The sequence below is a fragment of the Podarcis melisellensis genome, assembly GCF_964234715.1.
Source record: "Podarcis melisellensis genome assembly, chromosome: Z".
Taxonomy (NCBI): domain Eukaryota; kingdom Metazoa; phylum Chordata; class Lepidosauria; order Squamata; family Lacertidae; genus Podarcis; species Podarcis melisellensis.
The window spans coordinates 1,441,957-1,466,729 of NC_138547.1; the positions used below are offsets into that span (position 1 = coordinate 1,441,957).

The 24,773-nt window shown below is 41.2% G+C and overlaps 1 protein-coding gene across 5 annotated transcripts in view; it reads left to right on the plus strand.

Moving 5' to 3' along the window:
* Positions 1-24,773, plus strand: part of DENND1A (DENN domain containing 1A) — a 267,383-nt gene that overhangs the window by 57,005 nt on the left and 185,605 nt on the right. For all 5 annotated transcript variants that reach the window (XM_081896346.1, XM_081896348.1, XM_081896347.1 and 2 more), the window contains exon 3: positions 10,243-10,286. In XM_081896346.1, coding sequence (XP_081752472.1) covers positions 10,243-10,286 — 44 coding nt within the window. The remainder of the gene's footprint in view (positions 1-10,242; positions 10,287-24,773) is intronic.

Here is a 24,773-nt window from a genome sequence, read left to right on the forward strand (position 1 = left end):
AGAACATTGGGGAAAGCAACTTGTACTTTCATCATTATGGTCCATTTTGCTGAGGAGGGAGAATAATTTTATAACTAGCTTGCGGGTAAACACTAAGCTACTGGTGATGGTGAAGCTACTGGCAATAGGACTTGGACACAGGCTACCTGAAAGTGTATATCTCCCTACATGAACCTGCCCAGGTGTTAAGAACCTCAGGTGAGTGTTTCTCTTGGTTCTATCAACATCAGATACATGGTTGATGGTGACAATGGGCTAGTGCCAATTGGACTGGAGGCGGTGGCATGAATGGCGTCCTGCTCCTGTGCTTCTGTGCTGGTAATGGAGGAACAAACCTTGTGGCTAGTACAGAATTCCTGGTCACCTATGTTTGCTAGGTGAATTGTTTAAATATATATGGCTTAGATTAATAATAGATTTGTGGAGCTGGAAGGGACCACAAGTGTGGGGCTCAGACCCTGGACCCCGAGATTAAGAGTCTCATTCTCTACCAACTGAGCCGACTTCCTCAAGGTACCTGCTTTTGGCAGATTCTGGGTTTTGATTGCAAGACTTGGTGTTTTAGACTTCAGAGGTCAAGTTTTGGGTTCTCAAACCTGGCAGAGCAACAAGTGAGCTTCGTGAAGATTCAGATCTTACATCCATGCACGTTTTCCAAAGGCTGCCATGCTCACGGGTCCCCCCCCCAAAAAAAAATGTCGTTTCTGCCTGGAAGCCAAATCTTCCAATGCTGGCTGTAGCTGATGGAGTCCAGCAGCATTTGGGAGGCTACAGGTGCCTATCCCCGATGTATAACCTGTATGGGCTTCCTTTTGTACAAGAGATTTCATAAATTCCGAGTGTAGTCATGTCTGTAACCTTCCTGTGTGCTAGGCAAGTTGTAGAACTGATACTGTGGAGGTTACAATTTCTGGGGAGGTTTGGTATGGAAGGACTTGAGTTGAAGGATCATTTGAGCAGAATAAAAAGTTTGGTTTATTTTTCCAGTGGCAAGCCTGCAGCTATTTTTGCCTGTGTCAGCTCTCTAAATGTTCCCAGCGCTATGGCCTGCTTATTTTCTAGTTGCAGGGCTGCACTGAGCCATAGCTGACACACAGAGGCAAGCAATTGTTACTTTGTGCTTGCAGTGTCAACACTGCATTGCAGACCACAGCACTGCATTAGTAATCAGCACACACTAAACAGTGGTTTGTAGGGACAGCCACATATAGGATTGGGTTTCACACTGAGCTGGACACACTGATCTCCCCTGTCAAGGACATACTGGGTTCAAAAAGATCAAATATAAGAGCTTTACTCATCTGACCAAGCGTCCCATCTCTTCCAGCATTTGGTTTCCAACTCTGGCCAACCAGATGACTTTGTGAAGCCCGGCCTAAACAGGGCATGAAGGCAGCAGCAATTCCCTGTGGTTTGTTCCCAGCACCCTGCTGCATATGGCCTCTTAGTGTGGATTTCCCATTTAGATACCGTGGGTAATATTGTTAGATGACTTCTTTGTGAATTTGTCTACGCTTCATCTCTTTAAAGCCTAATGGACATCACAGCAAAACATGTAGGCAATGACATTTGAAAGCTCTCAGATATAGGTTCTGACATGTATAATAAGCCGTTTCACGGGCCAGTTTGTGATATGACGAAAGCAGGTCACGGCTGTCATCCACCCAAAATGTCACCTGTTATTTTTTTTTTCATCTCCTCCTTTTCCAATACCACATTTTCCTTTTTGTGTTGTCACATTTCTGCTTCTTTCTCTTGCTAGAGCAAAATGTCCTAAATGAAAGCTTTCTCTGTCAGGGTGAGATAACATTTTGTCAGGTAGAGGAGAGATTGGAGAACAGCGCTCTATACCTCTCTGAGCTCCGTGGTGGGAGGGCAGGATGAAAAAGCACGAGTGCTGCTCCTTGGGTGAACCCCCTTTCTATTGGGTGTCAGCTGTACACTTTGAGTCTGTTTGTAGGTTAATTATGGTGGTGGCATAAAAGCATTTTCCAAGTTATTTGTATGCTTCTGGCAGCAAAGTCTCATTTTTAAGCATTGGTGGGGGGTAGGAGGAGGTAATTGTAGAAATAAATCCCAACCCATATGTAGGCGCACTTTTGCTTGCTTTCATTGACAATAGTTTATTATACAACAGCTGATGCATTTAGTATTTGTGGATTCTCTTAATTGATGACTGTACTAGTTTCAGAGCAGAGCTCTCGCAAGTGAAGACAATAGGTCAGTGTCTACTCTTCATGCATAAATAGCCGGAGACATGCCGATTGTGTCTGAAGGGTAGTATTCGTTGTTCCCGTGGAGTAGTAATCTTTCCCATGAATGGAGGCTTGGTCAGCCGGTCGAAGGTGGATTGTGCTTTTCCTTGTCCTGCATCCTGCTGATTCAGAGGCTTGTGTTTGCATCAATTAAGTACATGCGCAAGGAAGAACAGGGCCAGCGTTTCCTTTCACAATATGGGGATACTCTAAAATGTGCTGGAGCAGTGAGTTATAAAGCACATGTACTGTAGCCCTTTCTTGAAGATCTAGTTCTTACAATGCCAAATAAAACATAAGAAAAGTAAACAATTATCCCATTAATTTCAGAAGGCCTGTTTTATTTTACTTTCTGTGACTTACAGTTACCCCTCCCCCTTTTTGCCTCTTTTCTTGTGACAGGCCGTATGGAGGCTTACAGCCTGCAACTGCACTAAACGGTTGGGAAGAAAGTAGGGTTTCATTTTGTTTCAGCAAGTACTAGAGTTTGTAGCATGTTTCTAGATTTTTTTGCGTAGAGTTGTAAGAATTCGAGTTTCCCTGCTCACTTCTGTGCTTTGGAAAGGGAGGAGATACTGAGAGCAGGGTTAACCTATGATGATGTGGAGGAAGCCAGAATGGCTTGGCAAATGATCTTCTGTTGTATTCTCAGATGAGTCCCCTTTTTACACAGCCAGACCCGTCCCAAAGGCCTGGGGTGGGTGACAATAAGTTTCTAAAAAGACATACGGATTATGAAATCGAACTATGAACAGCTGTAAATAGCCAAGTGGTCACAGTTTTTATAGTTCCCAGCGAATTCAGATGGTAGTTTCATTTTTCTAAAGACTTACAAATAACAGTAATCATGTTATTTTACTGGTGTGTTGCACCTTCATGCAGGGAGAGGAGCCTTTAAGAGGTAAGCAGCATCACAGAGCCTCCAAATTCCAGCTGGAGAGATGCAATTTTTCCGATATGGATGATCTTAAGCATAAGCCACATTGTTGAAACTCTGGCTTTGTGGTTGAAGGGTGCACCAAAACATCTCTTCCGATTTGCTGAATTTTGGTATCCAAGTGACACGGAAATGGTCACAGAAAAGAGCAGTCACAAACATGCAGCGGATTCCCACCCTGTCAGCTGGAAAATTAAATCAGGTTCCAGTTTGGGATTAACACTGAGGCTGCAGGGAAGGGCAGGTAGTGTCTTAAATGGCATGAAATTGCAGAATGCGATTAAAAAACCCACAAATTTCTGCTTTAAGGTCTTTGTTAAGGATGTTTCCCTACCGCTGGGCATTAACAATGGCCTGCATTAACAAATATATTAACTGCATTTGGCAAATTAAAGCTCAGTTGGATATGTGATAAATAGTGGAAGGCACTAGGTCATGAACACACTAGATCTATTACTCCAAAAGGAGTTTATATAAGCAGTTTAATGCTGTTTTGCAGTCGTCCTGTCTCCAGAATGTGTTATATGAAGGAACAAAAGTCCAGTTTGAGGTGAAATACCAAACACAAACTAGCCTGATCTAATTTTGATCCTTTTTTGAATGTTCAGGGTAAGCTATAAACCCTTTTAAAACCTATAGATAAACTCTAAAAGACACACACAAGACAGCAGGGTCAGGGAAAGTAAGTAAGCTGAAATTTTCTTCTTAGTAAGCTTGCATAGGATTGTGTTGCATATACAGTGCTACCTCCAGTTGTGCACGGGATCCGTTCCAGAGCCCTGGTCGGATCCTGAGGAATGTGCAACTGGAGGTGCCTGTTCTATGTATGTGTGCGGGGTGAAACCTGGAAAAATACTTCTGGGTTTGCTGCGTGCGTAACCTGAAGGATATGCAACCAGGGGTGTGCATATCCACAGGTACCACTGTATAATGCAAAACTGGAACTCGGCATGTGGACAAAGTGAAGAGGCAAAGCACTGGCCACATAACTGAGAGGTTGCTAGTATTCCTTTATTTAAAACTAGAAAAGATTATTTAAAAGGAGAACAGAAGCCAGTCTGAATTTCAAAATTCAGCCACCAGATCTTGCCTCTGCCAGCTTATATAACCAGCATATTTTTATAATGCAGGAAGTATTCTATCTCCCCAACTACCCACCCAAGAAAAGAATGAAACTGAAGGGACATTTTTGTATTCCCACTGGGGCAGTGAGCTAATTCATGTTTTACAGCATAAGAAAACAAAGCTTCTAATGGGAGACACAAATTGTTTTAAAATGTAGGCAGCCTTCTTAACTAAGCTGTAAATGTTTTATTGGTACAAACCCCACATTTTGGAAAGATCTCATTATGGCTTTTCCATGGTAATTTCTAAATGCCGTAATTCCCCCCCCTTTTTTAAAATTTTCCCAGTTATTCATATATGTGGTATGAAGCTTAGATATATTTAAAACACATCAGAAACATTTGGTTGTACTTCTCTCCCGGAAGAAGAAAAAACAGCCAAGAAAGATATCCTGGTTTTAATGGCCTTCCAAACCATTGTTTAAGCATCACGTGGAGTTGGTCATCAGGGATGGAAAACCTGCAGTTCTCCAGACCTTGTTGGAGTACAGCTCCCTTTACCCTTGACCAATGGCAATGTTGAATGGGGCTGATGAAAGTTAAGAATCCAGTGACATCTGAAGGGCCACAGGGTTCCCATCCTTGGTCTAAACAGAGATTTATATTTATATATTCAAGAATTGATGCTTTTGAATTCTGGTGCTGGAGGAGACTCTTGAGAGTCTCATGGACTGCAAAAAGAACAAACCTATCCATTCTGAAGGAAACCAGCCCTGAGTGCTCACTGGAAGGACAGATCCTGAAGCTGAGGCTCCAAGACTTTGGCCATCTCATGAGAAGAGAAGACTCCCTGGAAAAGACAATGATGTTGGGAAAGATGGAGGGCACAAGGAGAAGGGGACAACGGAGGACGAGATGGTGGGACAGTGTTCTCGAAGCTACCAGCATGAGTTTGAGCAAACTGCGGGAGGCAGTGGAAGACAGGAGTGCCTGGCGTGCTCTGGTCCAGGGGGTCACGAAGAGTCAGACACGACTAAACAACAAAATAGAAGTTCACAGTTGCAAGCATATCCTTTCATGAAGATCAGCTTTCCCTAGTCTGGTACCTTCCAGATATTTTGGACTCAGGTTCCCATAAGCCTTGCCAGCACACTCATGCAGTCCAGAGCATCAGGAAGGCACCAGGTTGGAGAACGTTATAGAGAAAGAGCCCTGATTAAAAACTTGGGCATTGGTTTGATGAGGTCCTTTGCTGTGGAGATCCAAGCTGTCATACCACTGTACTGTTATTTTTTAAATGCCCTCTGAATATTCAGTATACTTAAAATATATTTAAACTTGTGGGCTTGCTTGTGGGCTTCCCAGAAGGATTCACCGGGGCTCTGCTTATCATCTTTTATCCATGCATCATTGAAGCTACCTTGTGTCTAGAATTAATGAATCAGTTTTAAATACAAACCTTCATTAGAACACCTTTTTCATTGAGCCCTGGGTTTTTGCATGCAGACACACATGTTGAATGCCCAGAGTTTTACTTGGAGACACTCTCATCGAATTTTGATTTGCTAGCTCCTCATAACATTGCGCTTCTTGCATCATCATGCTTTTGAGGGCCACCGTGCATAGGTTAACCTTAGAATTATTAATTTCACCTAAACTGGCTGGTGGTACCAAATCATCCTGGTTTTAAATGGGAAAATGTTTTTTCGCTTGTGTTATTTTGCACATTTATATCCCTCCTTTCCTCCAGGGAGCTCAAAGCGGCTTACATGCTTCTCTATACCCATTTTGTCTTCAAAACAATCCTGTCAGACTGAGAGTGACCGGCCCAGTGAGCTGAGTAGGGATTTGAACCCTTTTCTTCCAGGCCCCTGGTCCAGCACTCTGGCTACTGCCAAACACTGTCTCTCTGAGGAGAGGGGCAGTTTCCCCACTCTCTTCCTCGGTTTGTAAAAGCCTCGGTTTGAGGGGTTTAGGAGCTGGGCCAAGAACCAAGAGTCAGCATAGTGTGGTGCTGAGCGTATCAGAGTAGGACTTGAGGCGCCCAGGTTCTAAACCCCACTAAACCAGAAAATCTGAAAATATGAGGGAGTTGACACTAGCCCTTTCGTTCTCCTTCAGCCTGACCTAGCTCACAGAATTGTTGTGAGGATAAAACGTGGTTGTGGGAATCATATCTTGGGCTCCCTGAAGGAAGAGGCGGGTAGGGGATTTAAATCCAATAAATAAAATTTCTGTAAGTTATTCAGGAGTTAGGAGGGGTAACACAACAAGCTCCCTTTTCCTTTAATAAGACCACTGTTAAAGTAAAGGGTATGTTTGCTGGTTGCTTTCCCCCAGTATTTACATCTTGCTCTTCAGCCATGAACGCCTTAGGGTGGCTCGCAATTAATAAAAAATGGCACAGTCCTTGTCCACATGCCACAAAAGAAAAAAAGGGCTGGGAAGAGGAAAACAAGCAAACCGTTCTAATATTACCTACCTGAAGCCTTTGAAAAAGCATAAGGGTTAGGAATATAATCATAGAATCATGCAGTTGGAAGGGGTCCCAAGGGCCATCTAGTCCAACCCGCTGCAATGCAGGAATCTCAGCTAAAGCATCCTGGACAGATGGCCACCCAACCTCTGGTTAAAAGCCTCTGAGAAAGGACAGTCCACAACCTCCTGAGGGACACCGTTCTACTGTCAAACAACCCTTACTGTCAGAAAGCTTTTCCTGATGTTGAGTCTGAATCTCCTTTCTTTAAAACTTGAAGCCATTGATTCGAGTCCAGAACAGGAGAAAGCAAGTTTGCTCCATCTTCCATGTGACAGCCCTTGAGATATTGGAAGATGGCTATCATCTCTCCTCTCAGTCTCCTCTTGTTTTCTTGTTCAGTCTTGACTGCCTAGGTTAGTTCTGGATGTACTTCTTGCTAGCTTTAGTTTTTTCTTTTGAATGGTTTTTAAAATTATTGTACTTTGGAAGCTGACTTAGGTTGTATTTTCAAGGTAAGGGAGTCCTGTGGAACAGGGTCTTAGGCTTCTGTTCTTCTACATGGCTTGCATGGAGTGAAGGTTGCCAAGCAGCTCTGATGTGTACAGACCAAGTATTTGAAGAGGATATCCAATTCATTATTGAGGTTGCATTGGTTCTGGTAGCTAACTTGGTGACTAAAGGAAGAGTAGGAGAGCAAGATGCACACTGACCTTTGTGTGGTAGGTTGTGCTGGATTGAGTGGGGAGTGGCAGGGAAAGGAAGTGTCCATCGTTGAATGACAGAGCACCTGCTTTTCACCCAGAAACTCAGGGTGCACCCTCTGGCATCTCCAGCATGAAGGATGTTGAGTAGCAGGGCTTCCTAGAGGCAGTTGGTTGACCACTGTGAGTTTAGAATGCTGGACTAGTTAAAACATTTACTGTAATCTGATTTACAAGAGCCCTTCTTATGTTGTTTTGGCTGCCCATGTAAGGCAGCTACAGAAGAAACCTCTACCTGAATGTTGGGAAGAAGAATATGCTTTGTAGCACATGGATGTGTAGCACAGATATGTTACTATGAAATAGGAGCAAGTCCCATTTCATAAAAGTAGAGGTATTGCAAAGATTCCCTATTGTGGAGTTCTGTATGCATTCCTATGTGTCCATCAGTGCACAAGTGCAAAGTTGGCTTCTCCATTCACTTCAATGGAGGGACAAAGGGGGTTCACAGAGTAGACTCACACAACTCACACTGTATGTAAGTTGGGTGTGCCTAAACCAGGCATGTTCAAAGTCTGTCTCGGGGGCCTAATCCGGCACGCCGGCCTCTGTGGCAGTTTGGTTGGCCCTCATGGCCCTTCACTTCATCAAATCTGGCCCTCTTTGAAAAAAGGTTGGAAACCACTGGAACCCTTTGAATTCAGTAGGGTTGGGTATACTTCACTTTCACTGGACCTTCAATAGTCCATATGCTTTTCTGAAACCAGCTTGCTCATGCTACTCTCTGCAGACTGTTAACCGAAAGTGCTACAGTACAACACATATATTTTGCAATCTTTTAATTTTTTCTTTGGAAGCTGTAAGAGTAGAGTGGAAGATTTGAGTTAAAATATCTTGAAGGCAACTCCAGGGTTGACCACTAGAATAAGAAGCCAAAACAATGAAAGTTATAAAGAAGACTGGGTGCTGTTTACAGAATATATGGAAAAGTGTTATAAGCAGACAATTTACCTAGCAGGATGGTAAAATTTTCAGCAGAGTAAGAAATAAATAAAGTATATAAAAGTGGTGGTGATAGATGGGGTGAACTAAGAAAGCACAAAGAAAAAAGGGGTTAAAAGGAACCATGGAAAGAGAGGATAGGAAGTCAAGGAATGTTTTCTGATTTTTTGTCGTTGATTATTTAAAATCTTTGGAAAGAAATACTTTTCTTTGTTGTATTGTTTTTGTTTATGCTTTGGAATGTTATCAGAAGAGCAAATAAATAAAATATGTAAAAAAAATATATTGAAGGCTAATCTATTTCATAGCTGATGATTGTGAGTCTAATATTCTGCCATCTTCTGGATAAGTTACTTTATGTCTTGATCACCCTCCTCCCCACCCTGTGCAAAGGCTCCCCCCTCTCAAGTCCAAATGCACAGTTGAAGGACTGTGATCAAACTTGCATCCACATGGAAAATTTAATAGCAGCTTCCATCAGTTAGCTTTCTTTCTTTCTTTCTTTTTTAAGTACCCTGACTGTACATCTTAAATACTTTGTTGAAAGCAAGTATAGTTTAGTGAAAATTCTGCATCTGCTAACAATTGAACCTGCCAATTAACCAATTTATTAGCAAAACAAACTTTGCCTGTGAGGGAGCTACGGTGGGTTTGTTTTTTTAAGTATATGATGTATACATCATAAAATTATTCTCTGCCCCACAAGCCTTAACTCTGTCAGAGGGGAGCAGTAATTGAGCAGTAAAGATTGTTTACAAATCCCTGCTCCCTCCATAATGATCAAAACTTGTGGAAACATTTTTTTGTTTGTTGCAGAAATGGAAAGCATCTGGTTAACAATGCATCCTGCGTTGCAAGCCCAAAGAATTCGAAATGTGCTCACAATTGTGCCCAAATGTTGGTCTGACAACGGGCTCCCTGAATAAATGACAACTCCTTTGCAAAATTCAAGGCATCTAGTTTTTAATCTATTATTGTTGTAATTATAATTACACTGATAATACGGAACCTGGCAATCCTGGAAACACTGTTAGGAAAAGCAGATGGCCGCAACAGAGTTGTTTTGAGATGGTTTGTCATAGAAATTATTTCTGTCTGGGTTTTGTTTTTTGTTGCTTCTGTTCCATTTTGTGCAATTGAACTTGTTCAGAACTACTGCTTCTTATGTTGAACTACCATGTTTATCCCGGGAAACGATGGCGGGAGAACTTGCGGCTTTTTGGGGAGTGAGGGATGTTACTGGCATAATGAAGGCTTAAAACTAGGGCTTCCTAATGTTAAAGTAGTTCAGTGCCACTTTAATTAGGTATTTACCAATGATGATCCCTCCCACTTCAATTTTTAAATAGTCCGCTTTCCCTTCTACCCACACACTTGAGTAAGCTATGATTGGGTCCCACTGAATTCTGCTGATGGGTTGCCTTTCCCCCACTTAAAGTCCAGTCCTGTAGTTGACTAAAGAGGTGTCTGATTAAAAATAAAGAGTCTAAGCACGATTGGGGCACTGTTCCCTTGCAGCACACGTAGCTGGCAATTTGCACCTGGTTAGGTTTTTGCATTAGATAACAGCCTAAAGTTAACAGTAGCATCAGGTCTCTCTAATTTCTTTTTTGTCTTTCTGGAAAGAGGGTAAAAGGAGCGCCTGGAGGAGTCCTTACTTCCTCTTATCAGTGGCTCAGCCTCAGCTGCCCTTCTTGGATCCCCTGCCAGGGCTGCTATCATCTTCTGATCAAATATTAATGTGTGATTCTCTGCTTGCTCACTAATCCAAAGCCAATTAATATTATCTGTCAATTATTTACAGATCCTGAGGTGCGGAGGCAGTTCCCAAAGGACTACAGTGACCAGGTTTGGAATGCGTAATTAATTTTTTACATGACAAAATTCATTTCAGGGTTGTTCAACGTATTATAGCTGTTCTTTTCCCCTAAAAAAACACAAAACAAAATAGAACGCATTGGGGGGGGGAAGGGAAAGGGAATTGTGATTAGAAACTTAATATTTTTTTTTTAAAATGTATACACAACATGTAAAACTTGCATGCATAAACTTGAATAGATGGTTTTGGTTCTCAATAAGGCTTTCCCAATTTCAGAATCTATTTTGAGAAAGCAAATTCATGAATTTCACTCCTTTAAAAAAAAAACTTACTTTGCCTTGGAGCTGCTTCAGGCTGCTGTTAGTTACAGAATCCTCATCTCGTTGTTTTAGGGTTTATGAGTTTACTTGGCATCACATCACTTTTTAAAAATTTCATGGTCACATCAAATCTGGCAGAATGATGGAATATAAAAAGGGGAGGGAGGGACTGCATGTAAAATGCCGTGGGAATTTTGCAATTAGTGCTCAGAGCAGAGGGGAAAGGGAACACAACCTGCTTTGCAAAATCCGTGTGGATGGCTGTGGTAACTGAAAGCTACTGCTGATCTTGATGGCTTCTTCCTCTTTCAAATGCATCTTGTTATAGAGTAATGTTGGGAGGGAGGGAGGGAAGTTTTATTTTTGCTCCATCGGTGTACTTAGTACACTCTAGTTGTTTTTGCTAGGAAGCTCTCCCTTTGGGAAGGGGTTTCGTGTCAGCCATTGCAAGTCTGGGTTGAAAATCGATCTCTGGACCAAATTCTCCTAATTGTTACAACCCTGAAATATCTCCATTCAGCTGGGTGTGGTGAAGTTCGCACAGAAAGGCTCCCGTAATAGTCGTTATCAGGTTTTAGTTACATTTTCTTACGGGAGTGTTTGGTTCCGATCCTTTTCCTTCCTTCCCTCCCACATTTAAAAACGTTTCTGTTCCGTGGAAGGTGCTGCTGCTGAGCACGTCCCAGCGTGGGCCCCTCAGGGCAAACAGACCTTGTCTTGTAGCGGTGTGTGCAGCGGACGGGACAATAGTCGCCCCTGATGCCTGCAGTCCTGGAGAGCCCCTGTAGTATTAATATAATTCTTTAAAAAAAATAACACCCCCCCAGCATATTGCTTGAGTGCTTTTTGTTGCAGTTTTATAGTGCCTGCCCCCCCCCCCCGTACTTGCACCATAGCGTTGAGGTGTGCAACAAAGCATCCTTTTGTAAACACACAAGTCCTCATTGCCATCTCGTGCCAATAATCTGTTAATAAATAGCTCCCTAAGTACACTCTGCAGCGTTGGGCCACAATGTGTGCTGAAAGAGCCGCTAGTCTATCATATGAAATGTAGTCGGATTAAGGGTCCCTCGGAGCTGTTGCTGTCTCTTGTGCCTGTGATCTATGGATTACAGGACTGTCTCATACATAAAATATTTTTCCTTTTTGTAAAACAACAACAAAAAAGGAGAGAAATCTTAGTATGCTGTAAACCACCTCTGAACAAACGCAGTACAACCTACAGAAATCCAAAGATGCAAAGCTAATGTGCTGCTGAAACTTCCCTGATATTTTTATTCAGCTCGTGCTTTTAAAAGATCTTTAAACAAACAAACAAACAAAAAGAAATGTGGACAATCAGTTCAGGAGGTGGGGAAGGTAGCAGACTTCTCAACCTTAAACACACTAATTTCAGGTTCACAGCGACCTTACTTTTGGTGCCTTTTTAAGGGGCTGCAAGAACGTAAACTGCGTTTAAGCCTTGAAGTGACACCAGGCACTTGTGTGAACAAACTAAGCAAGACTTATGGTCAGCATACCGTTTCTGAATGCTTGTGAAAGCGATTCGGAAGCAGCAGAAGATGGCCATTTCTAAACAAAATGAGGATTCTTTAATTTAGTTAACAAATGTGGCAAACCTAAATGCCACATTTTTGAAGGTGTCAAGTATGTGTTGTTCGTTAGCAGAGGGTGGAAAGTTGAACGGCAAACGCACTGCAGGGTTTCTTTTTATTATTTAGGCTCGGTCTGCAGCAAAGGTGGGAATGAAGTTGAAGTTTTTAGGTGTGGTGGCCTTTGAAAAAAAATATCAAATTACTGTGGGTTTTTCCCCCCTTATAGCATACCTTTAAAAACAAAACGGTTCCTTTTGTTTTTATGTGATGCATGTGCAACTTGTACACAAATGTTTCTTGCTGACAATCCAAATCTGCGAGGAATATTGTGAGTTAAATCAACACAAGGCAATTCTCTCATTAGTACGAAAAAGCCCCAGTTCTGCCCCCCCCCCACTTCCCCAGTCTAAATTCTTGGCACTTGTTTTTACATACAGTGTGTTTCCCATGTAGGCAGCGCATCTGATCAGAGCCCTAGCTGCCGCTGGATGTTTTATTCTGTGTGTTCTTTGTACCTAACAGTAAAAGAATCTGTCACAAATTATTGTGGCTCCCAGCTTTAGAAACCTGAGAAAAAAGGGAGGTTAGACTGACATCTGTGGCTGAATAATGATGGACAGCCTTTTGGCTCCCCTTGAGCCACAAAGCTAGCATTGCCTTTAGAGAGGAAAAAGGAGTATAAGAAGAAAGGGGGGAGTGATAAAAGGAGGTTACAAATCTGTGGTCCTGGAGATGTATTACTGTTGGGCCAGTTGTCTGCATGGCACGATAATCCGTTTTGATCTCCTGTCTTAATTGTCTGCTAAAGACAAATGGGCAGTAAAAGTTCATCAGTTTCATCTCTCGCTCTCTTTTTTGCTTCTCATTTAGAGGCAGAATAAATGATCCGTCACTACAGAAAGAACTCCTTTCTTTTCCGACACGGGCGGAAATGCAGGACCCCAACACATTTTTATTAAAATATTTCTCCCTCATTATTTCAGCCCCCTCAGCTCTGATAGATCTCGCTGTTTCATGAAAAATGTAATCTGAAATGTAAATAAGGGGTTTGGTACAAAGGGAGGAAGTAATGAGCCGACTAGCCACATTGCTGGAATCTTGATTGTAATTACCCACCAAGGTGGACACCCCTGCTTGTCCTCCCCCACCCCTCTTGGTCAGACCACAATAGTAAAAGTGACTTAAATCTGTAAAAAACCTATTCCAGTCCTTGGGATTTTATTTTCAAAGGTCATATGCATCATATAGGAGGGGGCATCCGAGGGAGAACTAGTGATTTCTTCTAATTTTTTGGTAATAGAATCAATCATTTTAGAGGACTATGCTTTCATGTTGGCCGTTGTTTATAGCATGTCCAAAATTAATAACTTGTTTTTCAAACATGTTCAGCTAGCGCCCTTCTCCCTCTTTTTTTATTTTTAAAAAAGGTGTGTGCTAAATTTTGGTGTAGATGTTTTGCACGCTGGCTTGGGTGAAAGTCGTGTATAATTATCACAAGGGTTGTGGTCTCTTTCTACCATCTTACATAATATATCCCATATGCTGGAAGACATGTTCTAAATTGCTGAAATAATTTTAGCGACAGTTTTGTCATTCTTCAAGTCTATACTTTAGATTCTCAAGCAGATAAAAGGTTTAAAATAATTTTCAGCCCCTCTGTTCCTAAAGAAAATTCTAAATAACGTCTGCAGTTAGAAAAAAGGCTCCTTTGTGAGGAAATGCAAGCAAACACAAATGTGGATGGTTAATAAATAAATTGTGTTTAAAGAACCAAATTATTTTTTGTCTCAATTCCCCCCATATAACTTTTAATTTGAGGTTTTAATGATTCTATATTTATTATACCTGTTCCTGAAGATGAACACCAGCAAAGCTTTACTCTTGGGTTCTCTGATCTGAATCATAGACATGAACCAGTCAGATTTAACATGTGCTTAAAATCTATCCCTACTGAAATTAGCAAGACCTAAAAGTGCTTGCATTGTGGTCAACTGCACATTTGGGCCTTTACTGTAATCTCCACATGGGTACACCATGGCCGGTAGCAGTGAGTGAAGACTTTTAAGCCACTTAAAATGACTCAAAAACTACTTTAAAAAAAAGTTTTAATCAAGATTAAAGTTTAAGAATATTATTATTTTGGTGTGAATGACATAATGAACGTGGAGTAAAAGTGGAATTATTAGGGCATTCTGCTATATTAGGTAAGTTTTTTGCATAATCTCTAGTATTAGGGCCTCCTCTCTTCTGCAATTCTTTTATTGGGCATTGTGTGTGTGTGTGTGTGTGTGTGCTTTGATTTATATGCTCCATCTGCTTAGTAGGCATATGATGACAGACATTCTGTGTATAATTTGATCAACTGTTGTATGAAGGCTGAGGTGCTCCTTCAGAATGGGTACTTCAGTGTTCTTTGCAGGTATTCCCCCTCCTTTTCCATGGGCACAGAAACAGTGGCTGTAATGAATCCTTACACATTTATATGGGAACCGTAAACTTTATATGGGCCACTTTATATAGAAACTAAGAGCCCTTCTTGTACACGCTCCATAACCCATGTAAGAAATGTGGCTGTGGTGGTGATGGTAAAAAATTAAAGAGGAATATCCTTTTCCTTACCACGTTGCAAACTGATTTGGAGAACGTTTGTGATGCGTTGGTTGTATGTGCGTGGTGTAAAACTTGCAGCCTCACGGCCGTGTGTGCTGGAAGCCTGCCTCTACCATGAGAGAGTTGGACGCAGCCTTGCCATGGGAGAAGGTGAGTTGGGTGCCATTGCAGACAGCAAAGTGTGGAAATGGTTTTGACCCAGGAAGGACAACCCACTGAAGAATCTCCTACCTACAATCTCCCACCTACCTGTCTCCTTTAGAATGTTATGTAAGCCTCTCTGGGAACCTTTTTGGCTGGAGAGCAGGATGCAGATGTTGTAAATGAATGAATGAATGAGTGAATGACTAAATGGGACCTATGCACAGACAGTTCATTCCAGTGAAGCTTATTCACAAGAGAGTTTGGATTGATTGTACACCTTCTAATTAGCATGACAAGCCCTTTGGATTCTATCCACCCCCAGCTCAGTTGTGCCTTGGCTCAGCAGTTATTGCAGTTATTGATTGCATAAAAAGTTTCTCCATTATTTCTCTATTTGTAATGTATAGATGGACTGTTGTGTAAAGTGCCTAATGCATCGTTAGGTGCTTTATATGGAATAATTATAAATCATTCAGTATGTGTAATCCAGTCATATTCAGGTTGAGGGCATCTGTGTCTGTAGATTTACGATGCAAAAAAAGTCAAACAAATAGTACATGGCTGTGTGCGTAATTATTTTTGGAATTTCGTTTGATCATAGGAGTCCTTGTACTTGATCCTCATTATGGTAAAAGTAGGAGTCAGGGTGGGGAGCAGGGAGGATGAAGTTCTAAGAACTGAATTGTTGGCCTTGAACCTGGCTTGTAGCTGATGTTTCTGCCTGCTCCTTCAGGAGATGAGAAAACCGCTTCATGAATGGATGAAATTGGGTAACTCCTTTAGTATTGCAATATGTCAGTGGGACAACATAATGCTGAGTATTGTGACGAAGAACCAAGTCCTCTGTTTTCTCCCTCTCCACCACCCTGCATGTGTAGAGATGGTTCACTCTGAAAGCTACAATCCAAGCCATAGTTGGCCTATACAATTGACATTTCATCGAAGTCATCACAAGGGTGAAGCTGGTATGGTTCATTAAGTAGTTCAGAACTTAAAATAGATGCTTTGGAGTGTGATTCTTGGAGGCAGAGCTAATTAAATCTCAGCATAACTTCTTACATGTAGTTACCACCCCCCATTTTATCCCCTACTCTCCTCCTATCCTGGTGGCTCAGAACAGATTATGGTAATTATGCACAAGTCCTAGTCCCCTACTCCCAAAGGCCCAACTATTATCATCACCGTGCATGAGTGAAACATTAGGTTTTTTCTTACCTTAAAAACAACTACTTGTTTGATTATAAAAGGACCCAAACCTCCTGCTGGGTCACATTTACTATCTCTGTTCCGGAGTAGCACCTATCAAGATGATGTATTTGACTTCCTTCTCTCGGTTGATCAATTGATCTGTTGTCCATATTTTCTGACTCCAAACCTCTGCCAAGCCATCTTCTATAAATACCAGGCAGAGATAGATGTTTTTTGCTTCTTATCTGGGACCATTGTTTTCCTCATTCCCACCAAAAAGGAGGGAAGGAATCCTAGATAGTTATAATCTTTCCACCAGCTCACTGATGGAGAAATTAGAATGGGAACACCAAAGGACCCCTTGCCTTTTGTCTGAACTGCCTGCTTTTGTGTAGAAAACAAGCATTGGTGTTCTTCCCTGCCCCCTTTAAGAGTGTGTATACAGTATATAGCTATTCCAGAAGCAATGCTGGTACTAGACTTGCCACTTAGATTTCGAGGAACCCCTTTTAAGGTTCATTCCTTTGTGAATTTAAGTCAGATTCTGACCCAAGGCCTAGTGGGCTGCCGTGTTGCTTTCCTTATTCTCTTCTTGTCTCATTTTTTTTTTAAAAAGACCTATTCCGATGGTTGTCAGAATATGCTGCCTCCATAACAGCAGTACATTGATCATGTGGGGGGTTTGAAGCCGTGCTTCCTAGAATGTCTCCAGAACTTAATATCAGTCACCTTCATTTGATAAATCAAGTTTCATTTTGAGAAGGAATAACTACTCTCTGCTCCCCCTCTCCATGCTGTGTAGAATTGTATAGTCCCATATCTGCATATAGCAGGCAAATGCAATACTGGTGACCATTGACAGCAATAGCTGAGATATTGAGACATCTACTGTAGGAGGAGCATGTGGGGCTGTGTGAGTGCATGTGCAAGGATTAACAGCCTTGAGGCTATGTGGGACCTGCTAAAATGCATGCTTTATACACACAGACAAACAGTTGTGCTTCAGATATACACAGGAAAAGGTACTTTGCATCTCAAAAGGCTGATTAAATTATTCAGAAATATGATTTAAAGTTGTAATTGGCATAATTAAGGAATTTTAAATAGCTGGTGAATAAGTGCTGTATAATACCATCACCATAAGGCTGCCAAAAAAGGCCACTTCTGGCAGTTCCCCAGCATATATTTTTTTCTGATAGCTTGTGAGATTTAAGGCAAAATGGAGATTTCTCAGATTTCCTTCTGCAATGTGTAGGTTGTTTTTTTTATTGAGCAGTGAATTAATCAGCTAAAGGTTTTAAAAAGTACCTATAATAAATTTGGTGGGGCTAAAATGGAAGGGTGTGTTGCTGTGCAGACTACCAAAAACCCTGGTTCCCTTAAGTGCTGATTCAGGGGAGATAAATGAGAAACTTTATACTGCTCTTTTCCCAGTTAGCTTTTGATGGTGAAACTCCAGTAGCTTTCCTTCTTGTACTGGAAACCACAGATAAATAAAACTACGGTACTTGGTAGAAATCAAGGTTGCATCTTCTAAAACTCATTCTTCAGCAATGCTGATTGGATTTGATCTTGTTCCCAAATAAGCTACTTTGGGGTTGTTGTTGTTGTTGTTTTACTGAAAAAAGAAAATCTTGTCGATCAACGAAGAAATTCTTAAGAAAGGCGTTTTCTTCCAGCCAATTCTCTTTACCAGATTGGAAGGTCTACCTTTTTCAGAAGATGTCCCTTTAAGAACTGGCATTTTCTTATTCATATATTTCATATATTTATATACAGCTTAAAACCAGAATGGTCTTTGTGAGGTTTACATATATGCACACAGACAATATTAAAAGAGTACAATATCAGATCAATAAAATCCCTCCAAAAGCGAAACGCCCCCCCCAAAAGACAAAAAAACACAACCCCCCCCACACTTTAAAAGCATGTTTAGAAACAGGAAAATGACTGCTAGGTATCTCCAAGGTGTATAGAAGCAGCCATCCGACTGCACACGCCCCGCCCCCGCCTTCAGTCTTCCCCTCCCTGCTCACCAGGTGTATTTTGTTATGCCATGTCTTCAGTTGTTTCTGTTTAAACTATTTATTTGTGTTTTAGATATTGTTTTGTTTTTATTTTTGTGACCTTCCCTGAGATCTTTTGATAAAGGATGGTATATAAATCTAATAAATAAAATAATAAAAATAACAAATAAATAAATGTAGGCAATTAAAAGCCTAATGACTACCGTATATTTTTTCTCTATAAGACTCACTTTTCCCTCCTAAAAAGTAAATGTGTGTGCGTCTTATGGAGCGAATGCAGGCTGCGCAGCTATCCCAGAAGCCAGAACAGCAAGAGGGATTACTGCTTTCTCTGTGCAGCGATCCCTCTTGCTGTTCTGGCTTCTGAGAGTCAGAATTTTTTTTTCTTGTTTTCCTCCTCCAAAAACTAGGTGTGTCTTATGATCTGGTGCGTCTTATAGAGCGAAAAATACTGTAATTACCGGTAATTAAATATTGGGACAGTAGGTAACAGTGGTGTGTAACCATTTTCACATTTTGAGGTTGGTGGGAGGAGGAAACATCCCAGTCTTTGCTAAATGGAATATCCTTTACAAGCTTTCAGTTTTCCACCTCTTGGCACCAAAGCTTGGCACTGATTGGACATTTTGTGTGTAAGAGAGATCCTGCCCTCCTTGACAATGCAAGTCCATTTTGCCCAACGTTTTGATTGAGGTAATCCCTGAGTACCTTGCAAGAAGAGGCCAAATATAGTCGCCATTGAAATCTTGCAAGTGTAGTTCTCTTACAAGTTGTTGGAGGGGCACTTACTATTCCTAAAAGCGGAAATAAGAATTAGGCTGGAATGTCTGAATGTTTTTTGGTTGGCCAGGTGCCACTGCGTTGAATTGGTTGGATTTCCTTTCTTCTTTAGTCCAATTACGTACACTTAAATCAATACATCAGTGAAGTTTGTGTGTCTTTCTGTCTGCTGAGGCAATTGTGTTGTTTGGGCAAAAGAAGCTGTATCCTAGAACAGTGTTTTGTTATCCTTGGGTTTGATATGCTTTGCACTTATTCCAGCAGCTTTGAGACTGATGTTTTATGTGAACATTTTACTGCTATAACTGTTAATATTTTGTTATATGATCTGTATGGGAGAAGCTATGGTATGTACCTTATAGTTTTGGTTTTCCTTGCTAGGAGCACAGCATGAGCCACAGAACTGTAGTCACCCTCCTTTTCTGCATTCACATTATTGATATAATTAAAATGTGTGTTTCTTTCTCAGCAAGAGTAAAGAATCAGTAAAAATAATTGTGTGGTGTTCAACACATGCGATTCTTATGTGGCTTTCTGGAATTGATTCCATAGTTCATTGCTGGCTAGTGGATCATCACTTGTACAGGAAAAACAAACCACATTCCTTGATTCGGACATAGCAGGAAGCCAAGACTTCCTGTTTTCTGTTTTTTTGTTTAGCTACACTAGGGGACGAGCAAAGTGAAAGCGATTGAGCAACATGTACCAGTATGTTGCTCGTTCAGTATAAACCATGGGAAACCAGAAATTCTGTTTTATCATTGCATGAGAATGTGACCAGTATCTAAGAACGTTCTCTGACAATGCATGTCCAAAGACCTCCCCCAGCCATAATTGCATAGATAACCACCAAAATTAATTAGAATTAAAGCGCTGGTAGTGTCAAAGGCAGATCTTTCATCGTGTTTTTAGAAGCGCCTTTTTAAAAGAGAAGTTGGGCAACAAATTTTGTTGACCTGTCTAGTTTGGTTTTGCCATTCTTTCTAGATTTGATGTAAAGTACACATCAAAATAGTACTATAACTTAATTGTGTTTTATGTATGTAATCATTTACAAGAAAGGGTTCGTGAGCAAAACACGGCTGCCTGGGATGGTGATTGAAGTGCCATACTTGACAAGGGACAGACTTCAGTAGGTTTGGACCAGTCCCTCTTTTTCAGTTTCCCTCTTGTGATAATGTGTTTATGTACCAAATGTATCAGAATTTGTTGTTGGGATGAATGAGATTAGAGGTTTGAAGCGGCTTGGGAAAACGAAACTGAGCAGAAGTCCAGATTAAAAATAACTAAGGTATTTGTTCCAGTTTGCCAGGAGTTGTACGTTGACTCATCAGCCTGCTTATTGGTGGGCTCATCAGCATACTTAGCAAAGATGCAGCCTTTAATGGATTATTAGATTAATAGATTCGATTAATGGATTATTGGATTAAAACATTTATTACAGTGCAGATCCCCATACATGTGTACACAGACATAAGCATGATTGAGTTCAATAGGATCTACTCCCCGGGGAAGTGTGTATAGGGTTGCAGGTTAAACCTACTGAGATAGTGATTAATTGAGCATTTAAAAATAAATAAATATTATTTTCTATTTATTTATTTAGAAATGCCTTCCACAGGAACACCTGCATGACACCCTTGTGCCATGCCAGGCAAAATCATTTCTGTTTAGCTGTGGCCAATGGCTTACCGTGAGCATGCAGATCTCCCTGGCTTTGCTGTTCCCAGTAGTGAGTGGGAGAAACAAAACAGAATTCTTGGCTTAGTGTTACATCTGAACCAGTTATCATTGCTTGTTTCACTCCATTCTAGAAACAGAATCATGGAGTAGGAAGGGACCCTGCGGACCACCAAGTCCAGCCCCCTGCAATGCAGGAATATGCAGCTGTTCCACATGAGGATCGAACCTGCAGTCCTGGCATGATCAGTACCAGTCTCTAACCAGTTGAGCTACCTGAAGCCAGTATTTGTTTTGGCTCACTAATTAAGGCTTGTTTCGAGTGAAACAAGCCAGAACCCTTGGTTCAGATTCAACACTAAGTCAAGGATAATGGTTTTTGCTCCCCCTCACTAGCAGGGAGGAGTGAAGCTGGAGAGATCTCTGTGTTAATGGCAGACCTTTAACCATGGCTTACCAGGATGTGTTTCATGCAGCCATGGACTAGTAATGATAGCCATTGCTATTTCAACATAAAACCCAAAGGAGCAGCACACAGGTGAATTAAAAAATTATGCATAGCACATGCAGAATAAATTTCAATTAATTAAGATGGGGGAAAAAATCAAAACAAAGGTAAGTAAAAATGTTACTGATTATGCATAATTTTCCCTTTTCCTTGTAGCTTGAAGAAGAAATCAAATTTAGCCACAGCCCTTATATTGTTTGTTTTTGTCCAGCATTTTATAAAAGCTAATCCATATAGAAACAGGTTTGCTCTCAGTTAGCAAAACTTTCCTGAACAAAATCTGCCTTTCAACTTTGTACAATGCTTATTTATGGGGAACTCTAATACCTAAGTTCATCACAGTTTTACACATTTGTTTTAAGGCTCATGCAACACAGTCCTTTTCTGACGTTTGTTATAGTTTTTGCATTCTATGAGTGTTGTTAATTTATCATCATCATCATCATCGCCATTGTCATCATCAAAATCTACACCCCGCCTTTCTGTAAAAATATCAATGGAAGCTTAACATTTAGAAGTACACAAAAACAGTTACTATAATCTAGTTGATTAGTTGTACAAACCAACTCCAGACCCTGGTTGAAAGGTAATTGCAATAACGTGTGGTGCACAAGAGCGTTTTCAATTTAAGCAAGAGTGCTAAGGTGATAGTAGAAATAGAAGAATATGAACTTCTCCATATGGGAGGGATTGCAATGTTCACTATGGTTCACTAAAGTGGCTTGGAGTGTTGGAAGCAAATTGAAAAATAGACCTTCCAGTATATGTATACCTGTTGGCACTGTTCCATGTTGTCCTTTTCAAAAAAGAAAGAAAAGTTACCCTGCCAGTCTCTAAATCCTAGAGTGGTGTTACTTGTGGTACATATTACAATTTTGCAGAGATTGTTCTTCTGTTTTAGGTTGATAAATACCGCACCACCTCCACCATTAACTTCCAAGATGGTTAATTCATTTCTCTTCTGGTGTGGTTAAGTTGGCTATTTGTCCAGCTCATGCAGGCCAGATTTTTGGAGATGAGACTTGGGGCACTTCTATGAAAGCCAAGAGCATGGAGCCCAAATAGCCTGCCCCATGATAATTCAGCCTACACTGAATAGCTTTGTTGTTCTGTCAGGCTGAAGTGCTGCAGAATGTAGGCAGGCAGAATTTCCCCCATCTCTTCAGTCTCCTGCCTAAATCTTGATTTTCCCTAAGGCCAGGCTGTTAATCCAGTGGTAGATACTCCAGGCCTACTGCTTTCTCTTTGACTTGGATAGCAGGGTCCACAAGTGGACGATGGGTTTGTGTACTCTGTTTCCCTTCCACCTGTCAGTTCCCTCAAGTTATGCTGCTCTCCTCCTTTCAGTCCTCCTTACTAATTGAATCAGCTACCCTGAGTGGCAAAGGAAGAATTAAGATATTTACTCTTCCTTGACCCGATGGTGGGCTTCCTTTTTCTCTTTGCTGCTCTAGCAATTACTTGGCATTTACATTACAGTAATTCCCTGAGCCCACAATTCTCTTTGTGCTGGGTTTTGTATGTACTGCGTGCACTTGGGAATCTTTCATTGGGATTCTTTTGTTGTGAAAGAAAGAAAAAACTGGCAAAGTAAACAAATACATAGAGTGGCAGCTCCCGTTCTCGTGAGGAGTAGCGGGCTATTCAGTGGGTTCAGCTTTTTCTTATTGTGTGTTGAATTCATAAAATAGTGTGTGTAGGCTGACACCTTATCAGCCTAGAGGATTTGCTGTGGAACGTTGCCAAGATGCAAATCAAGTTGTGGTAACACACACCCTTTTTGTGCAGAAGGTATAAGGTTTAGTTCTTGGTGTCTCTAGCAGGTGACAAGAAAGACCCTTCTCTGCCCGAGAACCACTGCCAGTTCGTAAAGGGCTAGTCTGACCCTGGTATAAGGCAGGTTTGCATGCTCCGTCACAATTCTCCTGACAAGATCTCTTTTGATACTCTGCATTTTTGAAGTATTTGGTAAAAAATATGTTGGCCATCAGTTTAAAAGATGTGTGCCTTGCCTGTTTCTGTGCAAAGGGATGGTCGGCTTCCTCCTCTTTCAGTAAACGTGTCCTTTGCAAGGCTCTCCAGTGTTTCACTTGAATAACATGTCTAAACTATACAGTACAGATTCCTTATTTTAGCACTAAGACTTACAAAGGCTTCTTTTAGCAGCCTTTAATTTTGTACTTATGTATGGGAGATAGCCTGTGGCTGTGATATCTACTGTGGATCTGCAGTTGTTTGGGGATGAAAGAAGGCAGCAGCTGGAAACTCGGTAGCTACATCTAGCCATCTACCTCAAGAAGGCCTTGATTTTCGAGTTTATCTAAACAAGCTCGACTAATCCCAACTATCTGGGGGGATCCACTGTCAAAACAAGCAGCATGGCCCTAAGGCAAACACAACCATACAGAAATGAAGGCTGGGACTTCTAATACTCCAACGACTGCCTATTGGAGGCCTTTTCTGCTTTTTCTGAGAGACTGTAGGAGAGAGGTAGCATTTGCATAATGCCTTTTTATTGGGAACTTTTGGAAAGCTGACAGAGGTCCAGCTTATAGCTCTCAACCACAATGCAGAGTCTATAGGAGAATCCTTGAATGACCTAACCATATTGGGAAAGGGGGAGGGGGATGAAAGCGCCTTAGTACAGCCAAGGGAGGCGGGCAGGAGGGGGCCGTGGCAAGAGAGGAAAGGGGGGGTTGCTGCATTGTCTAACATCTGCTCTCCTTCTCGTTAGTTTTGTTCTTTGCTATTCTATGTGGACTTTGGAGAAACCTAAGACAGCCAAACACGGATCCTATAATCTTCCTTCTGAATATTTATGCAAGGAGCCAGCCTCTAAGCCGCCCTTCGCATCCTCCTTTCTCCATACTCCCATTTTCATGCTTTCAAATGAGGCCAACTTTTCAAAAGCTTAAATAACTGTTTGTGGATGTTTATAAAAAAGATTTGCATTAATTTGGTTTTATTTGGCAGATCAGTGTTATCATCTATATCTACATCATCTATATATCTATATCATCTATATATCTATAGCTATCATCTAACACACACACATAAACACACACACACACAAACACACACACACACACACACACGGTGGCATGGAGGAGGAGGAGGTGGGGAGCAGGATTCTCACCTGAAGGAAGCAGGATTGTTGATTAAGAGGGTGAAGTTTATTGTGATATTTAGCGAGCTTGCCCTTGAGAGGCCAAATGATGATTTTTGGGAATCGTTATTCCTCATTGCTTGGTATAACGGGAGTCTTCTGAAGACTAGTTTCCAGGAGGATTTGAATACCTGCAGGAAACGTTCCCAAACTTTCTCTGCATTGCAGAGTTAGAAGACAAAATGACAAAAGCTTGTGTTTTGAAATGCAAGGATACCTAGTACATACTTTTTTCTCAGCTCATTTATAGCTGCCTATACTGAAGGTGATATTCCTACCTACTTGGAGAAGACCAATTGAAATTAAAGTTACCTAAGAGCTGACTCTATTCTGAACTTAAAAATGGGAAGCGTAATGGTGGTGGTCAACAAAAGAGGTTCAAAGACTCTCTCAAGGCAAATCTTAAAAAATGTTGTATCAACACTGACAGCTGGGAAATTCTGGTCTGTGAGTGCTCCAAAGTTGTCATGGGTTTTGAAGACACTTGAACTCAGGACG